The following is a 23,834-nucleotide window of genomic DNA, read 5'->3' on the forward strand; positions in this document are numbered from 1 at the left end:
TAAATCCCTTTGGTGTTAACATCAACACAAAAATTGTGCACCGGGAGCTTCACGGCATGGGTTTCCATAGTTGAACAGCTGCTGTAGGTGTAATGTGTATGTGGCTCAGCACAGACACCAATGCTGGGTATAGACTGCCACATTCCTAAACACATACATTCTGTTTAACTCCTTTACTTCCAGTGTGATACTTCCTGCATCACCAAGTGCAGTACTTAAACCTATGCCTGGACATGCCACAGAATAAGTGACGCGACTGAATTAGCGCTCAGAACTTGCAAGGATCCACACAAACACACACGCATCTCCAGACGCCTCCTTATCGTTGTCATTGACCCACTGTAGCCTCCAGTCCCTATTCCCCTCTCGTTCCTCTGTTACTAGGCAACTATCACCTGGGTTACGCACTCCATTTGAGATTATACCCATGCCAACCCTACCACTTTGGTTTCCATGGCAACCCGGCACCGAGCAATGGAGCCGTCAGGTTACGGAGGGACAAGTGATGGGCGAGTATATGTGTGTGTGGGTGTGTGGGTGTACACGTTTGATTGTGTTGTGTGTGTTTGTCTGTTTCCCCTTCGGTGTCAGAGACATCCCGAGTCGATGCAGCGAACCATGTGAAAATAACAAGAACACAGACAGACACAAGCAGCATTTGTGAAGGAAAATGTGACAGTTATGGGAGGTTATGTGACACTTAGGATTCTGTGTGTGTGTGCTTTCAATCACTACCATGCCCTGTGTGGATACCCATCCATACGTGATATAAACTGAAGAAGCTTCCAGATTATAATGTGGAATAAAACATAATAATTGTACAGTAATTGTCACTGTTATTTTGGATTCTTCTGTGAAGTCATAAAAAACACATCTCACGATACATTCAGAAACTCCTGCATTTTATTATTTGCCAGAAGGATGAGATGAATCAATTAAAGAAGGATTTGCTTGTGGGAGAAGGCAGGAACGCCGATCAGTTTATCATCATGTGCAGCAAGCGCACGCATGTGCACAAACACACATACACATCCACAAAGCTCCTTATCCTTTCTAAAAAGCTGATGTCCAGTCATGTAGAACTTAAGGAAGGACAACTTCATTTAGAAGACAGGGAGACAAATGAAGATGAATGAGCCTTTTGATGTTCTTCAGCGATACGTTTAAGAGAAGACAACACTGGATCAAACTCAACATGTCTTTAAAACTATAATCAGAAATAGTGAAGAAGGCCATACCTTCATGAAGCTCCTGACGTGCTCCTCTTCCTTTAGGAAATCCTTATAAAGTCTGCTCCAGTGGGAAACAAGCTGCAGTACTTTACGTTTCCTGAAGAGGGCATCTTTGCCCTCCTCCTGGCCCCTGCAGCGTGCGGTGCTATAGGTGACTGTGGTCAAGGAACAACAAAGGAGAATATGGAGTCTGAAACGTGTGTGTTAATATGACTGTGTTTGGATCAATGCAGGGTGTTCCTTGTAAGGATATTGTCCCAGCAGGGCCTGACAGAGGTCATGAGTGGACATGAACACCAGATACGTTAACAGGAAATCATCCAGCAGCATTTCTGAAAAACAGAAAAAACATTGTTAAAAATCCAAAATCTTTACTTGGAAAGTGATCCAAGATCTTCTTATCTGTGGGATTAAGATGTGGAAAACCAAAACAAAGTATCTTATATTCTTCTGTCCTTCAATTAACTTCTGATTTCCCCAGATAAGCAGCAGAAGTTATATTCACTTTAAAAATCAATTACAGCTATTTGAGATACAAAAGAGAGGTCGGACAATAAATCTTCAAGCTTGAGCTCATTGTCCTATTTTCTTCTTTTACTTGCCCTTCGACTAGACTTAAAGCAGCAATAATCACATGTTATATGAACAGTGTCTCTTTATAGTCAGGAATCCAAAGATAATTATAACCCATTTCCACAGTTCCCAGCAAAGCATTTTTAACAGTACACATTAAACAATAATAATAATAATAACAACAATGATACAGATGGCTACATAGCAAACTACAACTCCAAACATTCACACTTCATTCTTCTCTCTTCCCTCACATGGAGATCTCCCCCTTCTGAGCCTGGTTCTGCCAGAGGTTTCTTCCTCTTAAAAGGAAGTTTTTCTTTCCCACCTACACAAAGTGCTCGATCATAGGCGGCTGTTTGACTGCTTAGAGTTTTCTCAAGAATACTGCAGTGTCTTTATCTTACAGTATAAACTGCCTTGAGACAACCATTTGGTGCATAATTAAACTTGGATTGACTTGAATTTGAATATTCTGGAGTTTAAAGTTACTTTCTTAAGTCACCAACCACTCCCACACAGTCCTGATGAAGCAGATTATTACTTTCTTTATTATTTTACCCAAAGCTGCTTTTTCCTAAATATTGAGCTATTTTTCTTTGTCAAGAGAATTTTTGATGTCTCACCAGGTTTTTGGGGTCCCTAAGGGAAAATTTAAACAAACCTATGACAATGAGCAGGTTTTTCTTCCTCTTGGCTCATTTTCCAAACAACTTCAAAAAAAAAACAAAAAAAACGACACAAATTTATCAGAGTGGAGCAAGCTAATGTGCAAGACAGATGCCAAGAGTGTGCCTCTGAGTGTGTGTGAGACTCAGCAGGTGATCAATGGGTAAGAACCAAATATAAACAGCCCTCGTGGCAGATGGGTAATGAGCCATTGTTGGTGCTGTGAGGAAGTTGCTGTGTGTGTGTGTGTCTGTGTGTGTGTGTGGTGTCAACTCTTTCCCTGGGAAAATGTGTGACCCACATATGACTCTGTCAGGCAGAGAGCAAAGAAATCAATTATAGAAGACCGAGCATAGGCTGAGGCATTAATATTTTATCAACGGTCTTTGCTTTAAAAATAAAAACACAACTCTCGAGAAATATTTTAAGCAGGTCTGACAGCACTTATCACTTTTTCAGAACCCCGTTCACTCACTTTCCCCACACTTCCTATTCAATCTGAGGAAGTGGAGCCCTTTCTTGACCATTTATCAGTTCTTTTCCTGTTTCCCACTCTCTGTCTCTCCATCCTAAAGTATCCCCATCTACCCCCTCCTCCACTCCACACCCCCCCATTTTTCATTTTCTCCTTCTTAGCGATTACATTTCCCCCTGCTACTTCTCTCCTCCTACATTCACCCCCTCCCAGCTCTCTGTGATGATAAATATCCATTTTCATCTTCAACATATGCCCTCTGCGTTTACCCGCTGGCACACACAAAGTCAAACACATGCGCTCAGACGCTGCAACACACATGCACACAGACACACACACAGCACCCTGATGAATAACTCATTGAGTTCTGACCTTGGGGACTTTATCTCTTGTGAGAGGGAAAGGGGGGGGAACAAGAAGAGAGAGAAACTGTGTGTGTGCTGAACTAATCGCACTAATCTGCTGCTGTGTTTTTGTTGCGTCTGTGTTCTCTTTGTGCGTGCACGGTGCACGGTGAGGGGTGTTTGGGGTAATTGCTGCGGAAGCGTGTTTGAGCCTGTTCAACATGCTGCACGGTTAAGCCACCTAAAACGGCACACTGATGCACTCACTCACACATACACGCACACACACACATACACATATGTGCTTATTCAGGCAACACCAACCATAAAGCAAAGGTAGACATAGACACACACACAGATGGGGAGAAGATGAAGATAAATTCTGCATTCCTACTTCCTCCTTTCCCTGTGCTGTCATAAAAAAAGCAAGTGTTTTCTCATTTTCACTAAATAAATATCAGACAGAGCTCCTCCACAAAGACCATCTCAGTCCTCTCTCACTCTCCTTCTCTCTCTCCCACATTTATCTCTCCGTCTTTCTTCGTTTGCTTCCTGCAATTCAGTGAGATGGCTCCCTGTGGACTGTTGGGAACTGGTGGTGCTGAGGGGGCTGATGCATAAAGGCGCCTTGTCTAGAATAGATGCTAACAGACAAGTGCAGGGTTTTATAAAATGAATGCCGGGACCCAGACCTCCCTCTGTGATTAAAGCATTATTATAGTGGACCTGGGATCTGTGATGGCTCTGAAATGTAATTAGAAGGAAAGAAGTCAAGACCCATTGATATTTAAGAATGCCAATTTTTCACCACGATTTTAGTGCTTTCTAAATTCAAATATGATAAAAGATTAACTAATTACATCAAGGATTGCAATGATTTCCTGAGTAAAACATTACTGCACTATAAAACAACCCATAATGTAATAAGCTAGACTTAAGGTGTGTGTATATGTGACATGACAGTTAACAGTCCACTGAAATCGTTTGCAGCACAACTGCCTAAAGCACTCCGTGGCAATCATTTCACAAACCCATTAGAGCATTTAACCTCCTGAGTGCTCCTCATATTTGTGGCCACTGACATGGCTGAATGAATGCACATACACGCACACCTGGATATGGTTCGAGGGCTGACTCATGCAGCCACACACAGGCTCAAACACAGCAGGGAAATGCTCATACCTCACAGGTCTGCCCCAACTTCGGGGAAATTAAAAGAGACAGAGAGGTCGGGGCTGGGTTGTGTTGTAACTTGTGCAGCTGGGAAACAAAGTCCTTGGCAAGAGGTGTGGGGCCTCATTTAACACAAGATACTAAGACTTGTGTTACAACTAAACTCTACACCTTTATGTTTATGCCATTATGTAGATGGTTCTTCACAAAGACATGCCTCTGACTACAGCTTCAAGGACAATCAAATGCGTGTGTTTGTGTTTACATGTCTCCAAACTCACCGCTCTCCTTGTTCTCTGGTGCCCCTCTTTGGTCATCCAATCGCAGATCACTTAGCAGATGCTCCAAAATCTTGAGCGGCGTTCCGGACACCACCACATACCTGCAAGATGAAGAGTTGCAGGTATCTTCCTCATTATAGCAAGAGGACCAAGTACCACTTCTGTTCCTCCACCCTCCCACCCTGCTTTCGTCCATATTCTCCTCCGCGTCGTCGTCATCAATGTAGCGAAAATGGGGAACATTAAATGCACACATCTCTGACTTGCTCCCATCATCATCATGACTATCCTCCTCTTCATCGTCATCGTCTTCATCACTATCTTCATCTAAATCCTCCTCTGCCTCTGCAAGCGTGACTAGCTCAGAGGTCATCTTCATATCTAAACTATTCCCAGTTCAGCCCTGTGAGGGTCGCTCATTCTGGGTGTAAACTGCTCTGCTGTCTGCTCCTGTCAGCCGAGAGCTCCAGAGATTGAAACCCTCTCTCTGACAGCTCCTACAGTAACTCTGACAGAGAACCAACGTCTACGGAAAACACTGAAAACTGCTTACACACAAATACACACACCCACTTAACCTGCCTGTCACTGACACTCCCTGCATTGTGCCTTAGGTCAAAGACTGTGGTATGTTGCACTATGTGTATTCAAGTCAAAGAAATCAACTTTGAAGAGCTGCACTTGGAAAGGAACACAGATGTGTAATTATACATACAGTATATGATCCTAAAACACACTGATATGTGGAAGGAAGTAAACCAGTCTTATGTGATCTTTTTTCCTCTTCCAGCTGAAAACAAAAAGCCATTCTCTCCTTCCTGCACTCTGCCAGAAGCCAAAGCATACATTATCCTAGACAAACACACACACGCCCACAGATTTTTGACAGCCCTGCTGATATTCTGCTTGCATATGCAAAAGTGTGTGTCTGCAACTTGATATTCCAAAGAAAAAAAAACTAAAAAAACTACACAGGAGGACTATAATTATCTTTTCGTTGCCATTGTTAGTCTGGAAGGCCCTCATTATGCAGGAGGAGGGACCAACCTCTTGTCGCAATCCTCCTCTCTGGACCCGCCCCCGGACGATGTTGGTGAGGGCCTGTCTGATGGCGATGTCACTGATGATGTCACTCTCCGCAACACCAATACGTCCCGACCTCTCTCCTTTAGACAAACCCTTCCTACTGCCTCCTAAAAGAGAAAATGTGAGAAAAATAAAACACAAAGTCAAGCAAGGACAAAACTGCTGGAAGGCGATTAAAGGAGTAGATGCAAGATTTCAGACAGAACAGGGAACAATACAACGCATCCCATGTGACTTTCTTACATACTCTGTAGTGGATTTGGACACTCTTTGTGGTTTTTGCCAACTTTGTTTATTTCCCATCTGCTTTTACCAAACATTTAAGCAAATCAACGGCCTCCTTTAGCTTATAACTGTGGTCTCTAACGGCCTCCTTTAGCTTATAACTGTGGTCTCTATGTGGTGTTCAATAAATAATATAAAATTAAAGTGAAAGATACATTTAAAACAATAATTATATAAAATATGGTTTGTATGATTCTATTAAAGAGAGCAGCTAGCATGCAATTCTAGTTTTTGTAAACCTCTCAGATATTGCCCTTATTATGCGTTTCTCCAACACATAAGCAGACATACTCACACCTCAGTTTTAGTCCACACTTTCAGACACTGCCTGTGTTGGCAGCGTCAAAGGGACGGATTGCATTTCCTCTGCCTTTAGAAAGATTTCAAGAATTATATTACAATGAGGACATCTATGAATGTCAGCTTTAAATGATCTGCGGCTCCATAAATGTGCAGCAACTTGATCCACGACTCTGATACACGCATACGCAGACTCCTGCTATGACAGTGCAGTGTAACAGTAACAGAGCTCCAGGTGAACAAAGGAGCACAATAAGAAAGAGCCTGAGGAGAAGAGAGAAAAGCAGAGGAGAGAGAGAGAGATCAAAGGAGCAGGAGGATAGATAAAGAAGCGACGTCTCTCCTCCAGATGCTCGCTGCAGTCTCTGTCGCAGCCAGAAGGACTGAGCAGCAGTCACAACTGACACAGAGAGTCAGTGCAAGGCTGTTTTTTCTCGTTAGCTGGCCATAAAATTAACAATTTAGATGTAACATTTCCACTGACTGATAAAAAATAACCAAACCTCTGAAAACAACACTAACCAGAACTAAAAAAATATGCTACGCTTCATAAAAGTGTGAACAACGCACTAGATAGTAACTGCTTTTGCAACGATCTGTATCTAAAGTGAAAATATAGAGATTTCAGCTGAAGCTGATTGAAATCACAAACACACATACCTGTATAACATTTAGGAAAAGAACTGAGACAAGTTTGCAGAGAAGCAGAGAGCAACACACAGACATACACCATCTCTGGTATTGTATGATGAAAGGATCAGTCTGATCCCAAGAGACAGCAGGTGGGATCTGACTTGTGTCAGACAAAACAATATGCCCAAAGTGTTGTGTGTGCGTGTGTAGAGGTGTTTGTGTGCAGACATGTTTCAGTGATTCATATTCTATGGGAGTGTGACACAGATGTGCAGCAGCAGCCATCATATCCAGTGTACTGTAGCGTGTCTAATTCTTTTTCTAAAGGAATGATAATTGCTGGTTGATGGTACCTTTACACCCCCTCCAACATGTTAGAATAGTAGACTCTATCTTGGCTGAGCACCTGAACAGACAAAACCAGAGGTATTCAACCCTCACACTTCCACGTTTAGAGCTCGTACTGTGATAAGCCAACATGAAAATAAATATTTCATTGCACTGTTTTTTGGGGGATTTTTTGCTTAGTTCTTCTACTTTATATAACATTAAGTGTTACCTTAAGACCCCCAAAACACTTAGCAACGTAATAACTTTGATATAATTATTCTATACAGAAGAAACTTGAGCACCACCCCCTAACTCTTGTCAGGCCCAAAACATTCATACCAAAATAGCAAGGAATGCAACTCTGAAATCCCCTAGGGCTAAACTTTATCTAAATTTGGAGATAAACACAAACACTAAACTGAGTTGAATTCACAGACCGGAAAAGCAGACAAAAACACCATCCACCTGTAGAGAACAGGGACTTTCATAAAAGGACATAGTCCTAATGACATGATGTTTAATTTCCTCTATAACATGCTAAAAATAATCATACAGAAGGGTTAACAACACAAAAATGCAAAAAGGATATTAGCAAAGCAGTGACAGCTCATCTGACAAAACATCATTAATCACATAATGGCCTGGCACAGACACCGCGCCCAGCGACCCTGATGTGGTGCCGAGATAACAAGTTTGGTGGCCTAAGGGTCTAAAGGGGACACGCCACTGAACAGAGACTGGGATCGGCTTTATCACGAGTCCCCCTTCTCTATCTGTGTTGACTCTTCCTGTCACTCTGCACCATCAGATATATAATAAAGTGCTCTAGAAATACACTTTAAAAAAAAGAGACCCATTATGTAACCAATTACAACTACTGTAAAAACAAAGGAGAAGAAAATGTTCTGCCTTCCTGATTCAGTAGAAAGCGGTTGATCTTTCCGACAACACTTACATTCTTTACACAGATGCCAAGGAAAACAACTCTGAGCCAAGAATGGAGGAAGGCAGTGAGACAACACACACACACACAGTCAAGATCAAAAAGCTTTCAGAAAATGCAGCAAAGTGAAACTTGCAGCATTAACACTTGGACAATAAGTAACATGCACACAACACCTCACATACGTGTTTACGCCGTAAGAATAAAGTGCAAACGGCAAAATGCAAGAAAAAACGTTTAATGTAGCCATGGAAAAGACTCAGAGGCATGAAAAAGTAAAAATATACAAAAGGGCACTTGTGGAGAGGATAGGTCAGAAAGTTATGCAATAGAGAAAGACAGTGAGAACAAAAAAGGAACGATAGATGAAAGGCAAGAGCCTGGGAAGTAAAGTGAGGGACACAGAGGAGTGTGGGAGAAAGCAACATTTACAAAAGACAAAAAAAACAGAAACATTTTAATCAAGCTGCCGTGCGTTTTAGCAAAACATCTGATATGAAAGGAAAAAAGGGGATTTCAGGCAGTTACACATCAATGACAAAGAGAGAGCTTTACAAATAAATAATGGATCTGTTTCAATGTCTCTTTACTTTACTGTCTACTAATAACAGCAACATAACAACCACTAATGCATAGATAAAAAAAACTGTAGGTAAAAACTGTGGACATGACATTTCTGAAATGTCTCGAAGGCATGAAAAAAGCTTCTGACATTTCTTTAGACAGTCACTTGTTCTCTGCTAACAGGTGTATCGGTCCGTTTCCTCCTGTTCTTGTTGCTCCTTCCTCAAACCATTTGTACTTCCAGCTCTCCTGCGTTCACCCAATTTTTCCTGTCCCCCCGCTCCCTCGCCCCCCGTCTGTCTCCAAATTGTGCAGACTTCATGCTCGAAAGGTTTGAGAAGTCGAAACAGAAAATAGAAAGCTCGGAAACCTGGGGACACGCTGCACTCGTCACAGGGTCAAAGAGTTAAATCTGAGTGTGAAAAATGAAGGATATATATATTATATAAATATAGCTTTGTACAGGATTTGAAAGTCTCTTTTACCCTCACTGTTTCTATCAGTTAGTCACACACAGACACACAGCATGACGTAATATTGTTCAGAGGAAAGGTGGATGCCCATGCAAAGCCTAAAGGAAGCACTCTCTGTTCCTTTCCTGTTCCTACTAATGTATGTGTGTGTCAACACTGGCCAAGCCATATCTTTGTTATGATAGCTCTGTGCCTGATTCCTGGAAATAATGGATAAGAGTATAACACACAATGCTTTTAAGTCAGCAGCACACAGATAGTATGTGCAACCACACATAGTGGGACACACATAAAGCATTAATGAACCCTTTGTGTAGGTGGACCTCTCGAAACTTCTGATGCTGATTAAATGTGGAAGAGTAACAAAAATGCAAGTCAGAAATGACTATTGAGAAATGGAAAAACCCAAAGCAATGCAATGACACAGGAGTTAAATCACTATGGAAACAGCCCACACTGGTTTGTCAGAGCTTATCTGTTACAAAAAAAAAAGAAAATCACCATGACAACCCAGTAAAAGGAGAATGGTTTCTGTTGTGTATCGAGCTGGTCGTCTAGCTTTGGTTTCTGCTAAATTCTGCAGCCTAAGCTGAACGATGAGCTGAAATAATAACACCTACGAATAAAAGGCCAACTGAGTTAAATCAAGATAGCAAAGCATCTTTGTTTCAAAATATGTTTTTACTCATTTATTATGTTGTGTGGCTTGAAACTGACACACGTATTGGTCACATGTAGTTTAAACTGCTTGCACTGTAGTGCTGTACAGCAACACCTGGGGATGTCACACCACACTTTTATGCTATAATATTAAAGGCAGGGATAAATCAAATAAGAAATGTGGCCAGTAATGCACCTTATACTGCTTGTGTTCTGGTATATGAACAAGTGCACTTTTCTTTTCAACACGATTTAGTCCATAAGTCACCTTAAATGTAAATTATACTTTGTAGAGAAAAAATGCTTTCAGTGCTGATGCGTCATTTATGTAAAGAAATCTTCTGTTTGACATCCTGGAATAACCAAACAATGTTCTGTTTACTCTGACAAAGTAAAAAATGGGCACGACTGCAGGATCAATAAACTACATGGGCGTTCCATGTAGGAAGTTTTTACCATGAATTTCTCCCAGTACCTCTATTTAAGCATATTACTTAGATAAAATATTGTTTCCTGATTATATCATGTTATCTTTGTACCAACCACACATAACATACTTGCATATAATCTTATAAACATCTGCTTGCAGTTCTACTAATAATTCATAAAGAAAATGTGCTTGAAGTATTTGAATAATCCTCATATAAATGGATGCAACTACTTGTTGTGAATCATCACCCGTCATCGCTTGTGATGATTTACAGACGAATACGAAGAAAAGTTTAATCTTCAACCCATCCAATTTCTTTAACGCTTATCTTATTCAGGATCATAAAGGGGACTGGAGCCTATTCCAGCTGTCTCAGGGCAAGAGACAGAAGGTTTATCCACATGTAACTACTTACAGTAACTTAAAGCTATACTGGCTCAGATTTATGTTACATGAGATAAACCCTTCAAGAGTCTAAATACAGATTTAATGATATTTATACCTAAAAGTTTAGAGCACAATGATTAGGTAGGAGTCCAGTTGATCTCTCTCTTGCATCCCTCCTTAAATAGAAAACATGATAAAGCAGCAATGCTCTTGTAAAATACAGTACATTTTTATTGTGTACGTTTTCAAGAAATGAAACTAAATTTATGCACACTTTAGAAAATCCCCAAGGCTGGGCTTCAGTCAGACTCAAACAGACACAACCACGGTGATGCAGGGTGAAATGTGACTGCATTTCCTTCGTTTCCGGCCCTCAGGTGTACTGTAGAGCAGGATTATACAGTACAATGCTTCACTAACACCCCGCTCATTATCAGCCCACTCTGACTCAGCCTGCCACAGGGCAAGCAGCACATGAACATACACATGCAAGCGCCCACGAATGATTATAAGCTCTAGCCAGCAAACTGACACACACACACATCCGCACGCACACACACAGTACTTGACAGCGTGTAAAAAGAGTATGAGATCACGATGCACTAAGCCATTATTAACACCCACATTAAATGAGCTACAGAACTGGTGTATGTTTAAAGTAAAGTGATCTGAATGAAGCCAAGCTCTGGGCGTCTTCAGTGATAACTTTAGTTGGCGTGTGCATGTCAGTGCAGAATTGTGCCCTCATGTACTGAGAAAAGGCCTAAAAAGGCCAGGCGTGCTGGAAAATACATGCATGCATGCGTGCCTATCCCTTAGGTGGACAGAACCACCAATAATGATGGTGCTGAGGAGGATTTACTCACATGATCCCTGACCTGAATCCATGAGTAACTCTGACCTGAGGTGTGTGTGTGTGCCTGCTTAAAAATGATGACAGTAATGACAGCATTAACCACATGACGTCCATTACTCTCCACTCACACTGAGCATGCAGCCACAACTCTGTCTGCAGATTACATGGTAGGAGTTCACAAGACAACGTCAGCAATCCTGCCGATACTATAAGATGTACTATAATATCAAACTATAGCACTCTCTACTCACCGCCTGGTTCCTGTCGGGTAGACGGTAGTTGTGGTTCTGCAGCAGCCGACAGCCGTCTTTGGCCAGCCGCTGAACGGCCTCCAGCCCGAGCCGGCTGGTTAGCTCCTCACGGCCGCACACGGTGCCCATCCCTCCACCGCCGCTGCTGCTGCTGTCCCGCAAAGTACACACACCTCCCAGCTGCAACACAGGAGGCATGAAGACATATCTCAGCCCGCAGTCCCAAGACATTGTAGAAACACTCAGAGTATTTTTGATGAATGGAGGTCAACAAAGTTGAGTCATAATCCAGAAACACACTAGAAGTTTTCTGTTGCCCCTATATAGCCATGTGAGTAGGATAAGAAAATGTGGTAATCCTAGCTCTCTCTATCTAATCTCGTTCTCCCTGTTATTATTACTTGTCTCTTTATTCTTTTCTATCTATTACATTCACTAATTCCTTTTTATCTGTTGAACTCCTCTTTGTCTCAGTCTGACTGCTCTGTGTCAGAGGATCTGGCGGAGAAGGAGTGAGAGTGTGTGATTAGTAGTATAAGTGGGCGGGAGTGGGTGTCTGTGTGAGAATAGTGTGCTAGGGTGCAAGTGTGGTGTCTGTCTCCTCCCCTCTATAGTCAGTACAGAAATCTGCTACTGTCCTGGTAGTCTAGCAAGCAGATAAAATAAAAAAGCAGATGAAAAGGAATGTATAACACTTTGGTCTTAAAAAAGGAAAACGAAACAGGAACATATTTCCCTGAAATAGCTCAAGGATTCTGGAGAAACGAGTGCTTCTGTCCCTAGATATACCTGACAATAGAAAACATTACTGTGTGAGTGTGCTCCCCAGGCTGCTAGTATGATGGTTATCACCAGTGGCTGGTAGCCTGGTCTGTTTATTTTCCTTGGAAGAGAGATAGAAAGGGGAGGGGGGTATGTTTCATTTGGCTGGGGGTGGGTGGGTATCCTTTCCTGTGGGCTCAACTATCCCACGGTGCCATGTTCCAATAGAGGGTAACACACACCCCTGCAGAACATCGCTCATTTTTGTTTACTAGGAAAACACCCCCCTTCCCCCAATGGCACCACTTATCTGGCAGAATAGCCACGTACACATAGACATTATATCACAACCCCTGTGCCATGTCCCTTACTACTTCCTGCAAACCTGCTTTCAGCTTCCTGTCAAAGACACACCAAGATAAAACGTTGTCGACTGCGTGTACTTGAATTGTCTGCCTGTTTCTTTGAGTCGCTTTAATTTTTCTATGATCTTCAAGTGTTTAAGCTAAATTAGAAAGCGCTATATTTTAGTGCCTTTTGAGTTTAACAAAATATCTGCATAGGTTAAAAACAAAATTGTACGCCAAAGGAAATGAAAGTTGAAATTCACATTGTTATCCTATACATTTTGCAGTTGTTACATACATTTTGTACTTGTTTATTGTAACATGTAACACCTATGTTACCACTACAGTCTGCAGCAGCTCCTAAACAGCTCCTGCAGGATGAATGTAATGTCTGGATCAGATTCACTATTCGCTGTATCCACCTGGGTTGCATAGCAGTTTCCACAGCATTCACGACTGTACCAACACAGTGAGAAGTCCTACATCATTTACTTGTAAATGTACATTAGTGCCTATATTCATTTGCAAATGACTCTAATTCATTTAAATTATGCACTTCATTTGTTCCTGGTAATTAAAGCAAAACTAGTTTAATGCGTTTGTAGTCAGTGAGAGGCAGAATGAGGAATGAGAGTGGAGCAGACGATTCCTCGTTAAGAACAGCTCTACTTCGAAGCGGCTGAATTCACAATGTGTTTGGGCTCATTTGGATATTTTCTCTTTTTCCTCGGCCAACAAAACAAATATGAAAATTTGAGCTTGTCTCATAAATAGCTTACTATGTTAGCCAGAACTCACTTCCAAGCTGCCAAAATCCAGATAACATGACATATTCAAACAAAATAACGCTATGCGGTTAGACTTTGTGGATTGATATTTAAAAGGAGGGATCAAGAGAGTAAAAAGAACGTGTCACTGTCAATTAGCTTTTCAGTATATGTGAAATATAAAAGTCCACAGAGGAGCAACAACTGAGCTACAACAGCACAACACAAACACATACTAACAACATCCGGTGAACTGAAGAAGTTCTAATAGAATTGCTGCAGTCAGAAGCAAGATATAAATATGTTTAAACATTTTCTCTCATTTTGACTCTTTAAAGAATACTTTATCTGCTTTAGTCCTCTAAATTTTTTGATCATCGTTTAAACTGAAAATAATAGAGACATCTAACACATCACAAGGCAACAAAACAAGCTGAAGTGCAACAAGCCAAAAACTAAAAAGTGGAAGTAAAATGTGAAGTGATCCGTTGGCTCTGTGTATGAAATAGTTTATGTACATCTAGGAGGGATGGGTCAATACAAAGTGCCTTTTTACTATGATGAAGCATTTCTGTCTTGACTGCAGTAGTCTCCTCCAGAATGTCTCTATGCATGGGGCACGAATGGTCACTAAATGATTATCTGATTACCAATATCACAAGCTTAATATGCTACGGCCTTTGCAGTCACCCCAGATGATCCCACCTAGGAGAGGCTTAGGACCAAGATGTCAGGCTAATGTATTTTTAGCATTTGATAGACACACATATTTATTATGAGAGGGTGAATAGCTCACCATGCACTTTCACATGCCCTCAAATTGTTGTGACCAGACAAACTAGTTGTATCAAACTGTACTATCTACAAACTACACTTGCATCCTCCAGGCAAACTTGACAACAACTACTTCTTTGTGATATCTGCAGCTGTCCATGTGCATGTCTTCAAGCACGTATAATCCCAGCCTTAGACAGTGCTCTAAACCACCATCATCAAAATACCAACTAGGGAATAACCTTCAGGAGAATGATGTTTCTTCCTCCACAGGAAGAAACACCAATGCTAAAAAGCACTGAAGCTATTCTAGTGGTGCATGATGACCCAGCACCTCACTACGACGCTATATGGATTTTCCTTTAATCTGTCACCCATCCATACACATTACTATGTGTGTAATTGTGTTTAAAAGCTGTTCTTCCTCCCGTTTTCCTGCTCTTTCTTCATTTCTCCGGTGTATCCACAGAATGAATAATTGATAGAGAGAAAGAAGTTCTGGCTCTACATAGTTGGGACCAAACTATGTAGAGCTCCCTCTGCTCTGACCCTGTTTTCTACATTCAACCACGTGTACCACTACATAAATTCAACCTGCAACCTTTAAGAGAAAAAAATAAATCGAGCAAAACAATTATCATTTTTATCTCTTCATGTTGGAGGGGATCTGTGTTTGAGCTGAGACTTTGTGTTGTTGCATTAGGGTTGCAAGAGCTACTAGAATGTGTTTACTGTGCCCTATTTAGACACTGAAATAGCTTCTTCAGAGTAATGCAACAAGAACGCAAACTGATTCGGCTGTAGGCCTACTTCAGGCAAGTGCAAACTGTCGAAGGAGCAGATTTCTTTTTTAAATGAAATGAACTTTGAAAAATTAATTGATGGACAAGACTATGGTTAAAAGAAAAAAAGAGGGGGTTAAAGACGTTTTTGTCTGTGTGTGTTACCGGACTGCTCTCCTCGCTGGGCGTTCGAGGCTCCTGGTGGCTCGTCTCTGCTGTCTCAGAGTCCTGCTCTGACACTGTAACCAATCAAACAGCAGCACATTAACGCGTTTCTTCTTACAACATGACATTGTCCTTTTCATTCTGTCTTCTCACAGTGGAAACGTTGAAAAGGTAACACACACACATACGCATCAACTAAATGTACTTACAAGCTTTACGTGTCTTTCGCGCAAGAGCAGCCGCCAACTCACTTTGAACCTATAAGAAAGAAGATTGAAGATGTTACACCACAAAAACATACACAAACATATCTGGTGAACTATAACACAATCCAGTTTTCACTTTTCAGCTTCAGGATTATGTGTTTATCTCATTGGATGATGATAGTTATTGACCCTGCCACACTGACCGTAGAAGTGAGTCTCTCAAGAGCTTTCATCTGAAGGATCTCACTGCAGATGTCCCTGTTGCCTTCAGAGTCTTCCTCTGACCTTGGAGAGACAGAAACACCTTTACTGGTAACTAACTGGTTCATAAAGTTTAAATAAAACACCCCACAATGACAAAAGTTTCTTCTTAAAGTTCTCACTACACTGCCCCCTGGTCTAATAAGAAAAGAACTACAGCCAGATCCAAATTGGTTCTATTCGTCTGAATAGCAGCGATATTGGTACATCACCACTTTCCTATTTACTAAATTAAATAAGCTGACTTTGTTGTGGTGGAACCTTATTATATTATAATTTTACAGTGACTTCATTAAGGTGGCACAACAAGTTCTCAAACACCAACCGATGAGAAATCTCACTGTAAAATGACGTGAAAGTGCACAAGAATTTTTCGTGACCTTGTTTTACCTGTATTCAAAGTTGCCAATTACAATTAAATAGAATTTCTGACATAATTGTTCAATAAAGCTGATTATGAATGCTAAACATTTTTAATGAAAATTAAATGAAAACAAGACTGTTAAGGTGAAATCGGGGGGGAAATTCTTATTCCCTAAAGTTGTACCTGCCCATCTAGGTAAGGTAAGGTAAGGTAAGGTAAAGTTTATTTATTAAGCGCTTTTCATAGACAGGTAGTCACAAAGCGCTGCACACAGAGATTTAAAAAAAAATAAACAGTACGATAAATAGCAAAATGCACAATATACACAATATAGAGTTTAAATGTAAATTAAAAATATAAAAATGTTTAAAAAAAAAAGCATTGGTCAACAGAAAGCTTGTTTAAACAGTAAAGTTTTTTAACTGTTTTTTAAAGGATTCCACAGAGTCAACCAAACGTAGTTGTAGAGGTAGACTGTTCCACAGCCTTGGTGCCACAGACTGAAAGGCTCTGTCCCCATCTGAGTTACCATCCTGTCTTTATAGTTCCTCAGGGTCTGCATGTTTTGTATTAGGAACTTCTCATCAGCCCTTTCTCTTTTTCATGTGGTTTATGCAAAATAGCTCTGAGACACACCCTTCTGTTGAAGTTAGAGTGGCCTAGTGTGTGTGTGTGTGTGTGTGTGTGTGTGTGTAGGTACTGGCAGTGAGTACATCGGTTCACAACATATATAGGTGTGCAGCTCTTGTTGAGGGTTTTTTTCTAAAAGTGCTCTGTGAATATATTTAGGTTTAACTTCATTTGTGTGTGTGTGTATGTGTGTTTTGTGTAAACAGGCGGTTGTTTTGGGGTAAACTCTGCAGTATAACTCAGTAATAATACAAGATTGCACTGAGTTTGCCTTCAGTAGCGACAGACTGCACCCGAGGGCCCCTCATCTAATATGTTCTCTTACAAAACCACTGTTTGGATTGGTCTCCCACATACTGCCTCACCCCCACATGACACACACATATATTCTCTCTGCCTCTAGCACACACACACACACACACACACACACACACACACACTCACGCACATACACACACACTCACACATATGCCCCAATTTGCATACAATTTGGATTTTATCAACAGGTGCCGTAGGCACTTGTAATAGTTGTAGAGGAAGGAAGATGAAGCCCTGTGTGGCTGTGTGTGTGTGCATTTGTGCTTGTGTGTGTGTCTACACTGTAATCTGATAAGGGAATGGTAGATGCAGAAGCAGGAGAGATGGTGATAACGCATAGCCTTCAGCCTGACACTTCAGCTTTGGCACGGACAGAGAGAGACAGAGGCAGGCAGGACATCAGATGCCTGGAAGGAGTGAAAACCTTTCCTTAAAGCGTAATTGGTCAGAATTACTAGTTTCTGTTAACAAACTCAGTGGAACAATAGGAGCAAATTATTCATTTTTGTTTGTTTCATACTTTACATTTTTATTACCCATAAAATCTAGAAGCCCATTACAAAACGAAGTCTATTCTGAGCCATGATAAATGCTAAATTTATTACAAACAGTGTCCTTAATTTTGTTTGCTGTTGTTCATTTGGTAATTTGGTGACTCACCATGAGCCTGAATGCACCAGAGCTGAAAAAGAGGTGCAGTAGGAGGTGTGTCACCGGTCATTAAACAACACAAAGCAGAAACTGATACGAGATTATGATGATGGGTCACCTCCTTGTTCAAATTGTATCAGAGTGCACGGCACAAAGAGCAGTCATGTTTTTTGCCAAACACATCTTTGACACAAAGTTCTTCAGTCAGAATAATACAACTACATAACGTAGACACTGCGTACACGCATGTAGCCATGATCTGCATTTTGCCAGTCTAACAAAGAAATAAAGCCTTTTTAACAAACTGCGACAGACTGAGTGTGAATCATAAGGAGGACGTGTTCTCTGGAATACGCTCCTCTCTAGCTAAAACCCTTCGCTATTCTGCGAGACTGGCTTTTTTGGCTTTACTCGCCTCCCTATTAAAATAGAGAGGGAAACAGATCGTCTACTGTATACCAGAGGACTATGCAAAGCAAGCAAGTACGTTTTCCCCTCTCAGGCGAACGGTGGCATATTTTAGCTCCTGGCAAGTCTGCCTCTCCTGCACAATACAGAGAACAGCGTTTTTCCACAGAAGGGGAAACCAGCAAAATAATTGTTATTGACAAACACCTCATACATCACACAGTAAAGTGTGTATATGGACTATGGGTTACAGTATATGAAATACACAGTGTCATGTGGGATAAGAGACGGATCCAGTGTCTAACAAATTGTTATTTTTGAAAGATTTCCTCCTTTTGTCACTTTTAGTGTTGCTTGTGATCTCAACTTATTAACTTTTTAAGCAGTTGACACAATATTGTGTAAATTGTTAAACTACTGTAGTGTAGATTGAGTTGCTCTTGTAATGCACTCCATAATATTCAAAAGGTAATGTTTAGTTTAAATCCTCAAATGTAAATGTAGCAGAGCTTATTATACTGAGTTACATCACACTGGGAAGATGCTCATATGCATGTCTCTGTGTCATGGGATTTGGCAGTTATATGCAGTTGATATTCAGTGCATGAGATCTGACATCTAGAGTAGCCAAGACAAATCACTGAAACTAAACGTTATTCTTCTATATGTTTCTATATAAGCAAGATTTACTCTTTATGTAATGTGAGGTAAAGCATTTGAAAGAATGATGCCAGTCTCTATTTTTTTATTGCTGTTGTAAAAAAAAAAAAAAGCTAATTAAATTAAAACTTCACTGACTTAATCAAAGAAAGATTCTTGTACGACAATATTGGATTCGCTCACGTCGCTTGGATGCATGAAGTTTAAACTTGCAATCTGCCTGAAACCATGACATTCCTGTCGATTTATAACAGTGAAAACTAACAATGAACTGACAAATCTCAGTGATGAAAATGTGCCTGAGAGCGTGTCATGTTGCTGAGACGCAGAGGTCCTTGGAGACAGACTGACAGTGTTGGCGTTAACTGAATAACATTGAATGAAAGTAGTAAACCTCTTCTACACATGATGCACCAGAGCAAGCCCATTTAATTAGAGACGTGTCCTTCTTTTGCTTTACTGAAGCAGCAATCACTCAATGGTCAGCTCAGGCTGTGCAGTCGTTTTAATTGTTCTCTTGTTAGATTAAACACTAAGACACCTGACGCAACGGTTCATGGGAGGTAGTCACAGCAGACTGCAATTTAAATTTTGCTGCAGCATTTTTTTTTAAATATGCATAATGTAATGTTAGGTGATGTTTTATTACAGTTACAAAGAGAATCAACATCAACTGAGTCACATATTTAACAATTCATCAGCTCACTTTGAAGCAACTAATAGAGTAACATCAGCTATTTTCGAGAACAGCTACAAATATTCTCTAAGAGGGGCGGAGGATGTAAGAAAGAGAGGAAGACAGAGAGAAAGAGCCTGCAGAGAAATGGCTCAACAGTCAAAGACAGACACAAAGTAGCAGTGCGAGAATCCTGAATGGAAAATCTCATTTCTGTCTGGTCTATAAAAAAACGAAATGGCTTCATTTTATTCAGATGCAGTTTCCAAAAGAAAATCTACAATCTATTTGAGCCAATATGGCACTACATCCATATTGATTCTTAGGACAGACATATTTACAGTCTTTTAAATATAAATGGGTGATTCAGCATGTTAAATATGGAATAAATTATATATTACTTTTTCTTTCTTAAATCAAATTAATAAACTCTTCCAGCACCTGGTAGGACTCTAAGTGCACATGTCATGCATTATTATGCATGGAAAATAACCGTACTTACAATACAATACATGAGAGTCACATTCAAATATGACATTCAATTCCCCCCGACTGTCTTTTTGTCTCTCTAGTGTCTCTAAATGCACCTTTTGACGTTGTTACTCAGAATTTCCTTGGCACGTTCCCTTGTTCCTTCGCACAAACACACACTGGTCCCTGCTTTTGTCTGACTGACACCTCTGCAGGAACCCCACACACGGAGCAACAAAGCAGGGAACTCTGGATGACACCACTCTGCATATTTGTTTTTGTTTGCGTAAGCGTGCATCAGAGCTCATCTCGCATATTTGAGCGATCGCATCATGCATCAGATTGTGTGCAAAGGCGATGGCTCATTTCTTCTAGGGATGCGGAGGTGTGTGCGCCAGCAACTGGATGCGTCTCTCACATAAGCAGATTGGGGATTTGAAACAGTGAATAGAGATTAAGTTCCTTGTTGGGATTTGAGGAAAATCTTAGACAGCGTGTGTATTTGAGTTGCAAGGTCAGATATGTACTTGCAAGGATTGCAACATTTCCGCCAAATCAAACACAGTCACATGTCTCTTTGCACAGTACATCAAATAGACAAATGACCTCAATCACAAATATAAACCGGAAGCCTGTCGCTTCAGCTTTGATATTTTATTAGTGCAACGAGCTTCCACTTCAGGTCAGTGGAGCTGTGGTATCTGTCACAAAGATGTTAGTGTCCTTTAAGTCCTGTAAGTTGTGAGGTGGGGGTCCCCATGGATCGGACACGTTTGTTCCCCATATCCTCGACTGGCTTAACATCTGGGGGGTTTAGAGGACAAAATCAACACCTCAAACTACATGATCTGCAATGCTTAGATAGGTGGTGCATGTCAAAGTAACATCCGCATGTATGCCAGGACCCAAGGTTTCCCAGCAGAAGGTTGCCCAAAGCTTCACACTGCCTCCGTGTGCATCCTGGTGCCAGAACGCACACGTACCCGGCCATCCACATGATTCATCAAACCAGGCCACTTTGTTTCATTGCCCCATGCATGTTCACATGCCCATTGTTGGCACTTTCAAACTGAGGACAGGATCAGGACAGGCATCCACCTTCCCATCAGAGCTAGCACTAAATCTGTTTGGAGTTTGACCTACAGTAACGTGTCTGTTGAATTGGACCACACAACTCAGTCTTCGCTCCCCACGTGCATCTGTGACCATTTGGCCACCCTTGACCATATCGCTGGTTTACCGCTGTTCCTTACTTGGACGACTGCAGAATCGCCACAACAATTTTGGGCCTCATCAAACTCGCTCAATTCCTTACACTTTCCAATTTTTTCTGCTTTTTTAGGAGATCAACTTTGAGGACAAAATGTTCCCTTGTTCCCTAATATAGTCCACCCACTAACATGGATCATGATGAATGTTATTCCTGATCAGTATTCATGAATTCTTGTATCTTTTATTCAAAATTTTATCTGCAAGAAAGTATATGAGGCCAATACTTAAAATACTATTTATGAATTTTAAGTGATTCAGTTTTACAACATAATCTTTCCAATACATAGTGTGCTTTTCTATAAATCCATACATGATCAGATTTTATTGGACACTTACGGACTATTGGCTCCACCTCCTGAGCGAAATTGGACATATGGAGCGAGTTGTAGGAGGAGCTTAACAGCCTCTGGCCACTCCCCCTCATTGTAACGAAATTCACAGGAGGGAGAGTCACACTCCTCAAAGCTGAACTGGTAGTAAGAGTTGGAGTCTGAAAACACCACCCGCTGGTCCACTGGAGAGACAACAAAGAGAAACACAAACACTGTGATGAAAGAGAAGCAATGGCACCTTTTAAAGCACATATGCTGGCAGCATGCTGAAAGGGGGAAAACACAAAGGGGCTTTTTTGCCTCCTTTTGTATCCGAACCATGTCGTCTCATTAAGCGTGTAATATATAATTTATAGTTCAAGTGTATAAATATGATCAAAGATTGTTATGCCTAAATCACAATCAAAGCTATCAATCAGCCAGGTACGCGCTGAAGCATTTCTCAAAAGAAGTTGCCATGTGGCACGTTGCTGTTCTGTTTATTGATTATTATTTAGTGCCATTGTAGAAATAAACATTATACACTCAGTGGCCACTTTATTAGGTACACATTTTAAACTACTGAATTTAAAACAGCCTCAAATTGGAGAAGTAAGTTGATTTAAGTGACTTTCAACGAGACACGGTTGTTGATGCCAGAAAGGCTGAAATGAGTATTTCAGAAACTATCGATCTACAACCATCTTTGGACTTTACAGAAAATGGCCATGAAAGAGAAAATATTTAGTGAGTGGCAGTTCTCTGGGTAAAAATACGAGGTTGGTGGAAAAAAAAAAAGACAAGAGTCCTTTAAGCTGATAGGTAGACAACAATGACTCAAAAAAACACTCAATACACGCAAGGTATGCAGAAGAGCATCTCTGAAGACAACATATCGAAACTTGAGTTGCACATGGGCCACAGCAGCAGAAGACCACACCGAGTGCCAAGAAAATAAACTGAGGCCTAATTCACACAAACTCGCCAAACCTGAACAAAAAAATGTAGCCTGGTCTGACGAGTTTCAATTTGTGCTACAACACTGAAAAAAAAAACATGACTCCATCCAGCCTTGTGTCAACAGTTTAAGCTGCTGGTGGAGGTTTTGGAGCATTTGGAGCTTGGGCTCCTTATGTTCCAACTGAGCATCGTTGAAACACCAGAGTCTACTCTAGTTTTGTTTCTGATCATGTCCACCAGATCTCAGTCCAATAGAGCACCTTTGGGATGTGGCTGAACAGTAAATTTGGATCATGTATGTGCAACCAACAAATCTGCAGCAACTGTGATGCTGTCATGTCAACTTGGACCAAAATCTCTGAGGAGTGTTTCCAGCACCTTGATGAACTGCCTTAATTCCTCATGGAATTAGATCCTTGTAAATCATCTCAATTTCACTGTTCTTCAGGTTACCTTTATTTGGCAATAGCTTTATTGCGATGTCTGATGTGTTTGGTTTCTTTTTTGTACCTGTTCATTTGAAGGACCAAAGTTTTTTGGGGTTTTCTTTCAGGTATTCTTTTTGCATAATAGTTTTCTAAAGGTGGTCTGAAAAGTTGTTTCATCCTTGTGTTCTCTGAGGGGGCAGTCAAGGGGACATAAACCACTCCCATCAAAGCTTTCTTGAGGAAGCTCCCGTCACTCTGCCGATCATACTGCTCTAGCACAGTTCTGAAGGCAAATAGGTGTCCAACATTGGTAATAGCAAGTGATCCCTAATAATGTGGCCAGCAAGTGTATATATTATAATATCTACAGTGGTAAAGCCTTCTAGAAGAAAGTGTCAAACAAACAAAAAAGGCTGTCACACTCTTAAAACAACCACCAGAAAGAAAATTATTTAATCCACGCTCATTTGATTTTTATGTTTAACAGCTATTTAAACAACAACTGCGCCCACTGTAAATGTATTCTGTGTGGGTGAAAAGCAATTGAAATCCACACAGAGTGAAATCTAGACAAGTACTGATGTGAGTCAATGCCTTCATGTGAGTTGTTACCTCCGCCAAAGAGGAGGAGGTGTGATTGGTCTGGTTTGTCTGTTTGTTTGTTAGCATGATTACT

General features: G+C 40.9%; 1 protein-coding gene across 1 annotated transcript in view; it reads right to left on the bottom strand.

Moving 5' to 3' along the window:
- rapgef5a (Rap guanine nucleotide exchange factor (GEF) 5a) overlaps window positions 1-23,834 on the bottom strand; it is a 49,208-nt gene that overhangs the window by 9,455 nt on the left and 15,919 nt on the right. The window contains exons 5-13 of the mRNA XM_031729254.2: window positions 21,796-21,973; window positions 15,952-16,033; window positions 15,752-15,800; window positions 15,543-15,616; window positions 11,946-12,125; window positions 5,795-5,940; window positions 4,748-4,848; window positions 1,486-1,564; window positions 1,239-1,383 (exon numbers count right to left, since the gene is read on the bottom strand). Of these exons, the coding sequence (XP_031585114.2) occupies window positions 1,239-1,383; window positions 1,486-1,564; window positions 4,748-4,848; window positions 5,795-5,940; window positions 11,946-12,125; window positions 15,543-15,616; window positions 15,752-15,800; window positions 15,952-16,033; window positions 21,796-21,973 (1,034 nt within the window). The remainder of the gene's footprint in view (window positions 1-1,238; window positions 1,384-1,485; window positions 1,565-4,747; window positions 4,849-5,794; window positions 5,941-11,945; window positions 12,126-15,542; window positions 15,617-15,751; window positions 15,801-15,951; window positions 16,034-21,795; window positions 21,974-23,834) is intronic.

The sequence above is a fragment of the Oreochromis aureus genome, linkage group 22, assembly GCF_013358895.1.
Source record: "Oreochromis aureus strain Israel breed Guangdong linkage group 22, ZZ_aureus, whole genome shotgun sequence".
Classification (NCBI taxonomy): domain Eukaryota; kingdom Metazoa; phylum Chordata; class Actinopteri; order Cichliformes; family Cichlidae; genus Oreochromis; species Oreochromis aureus.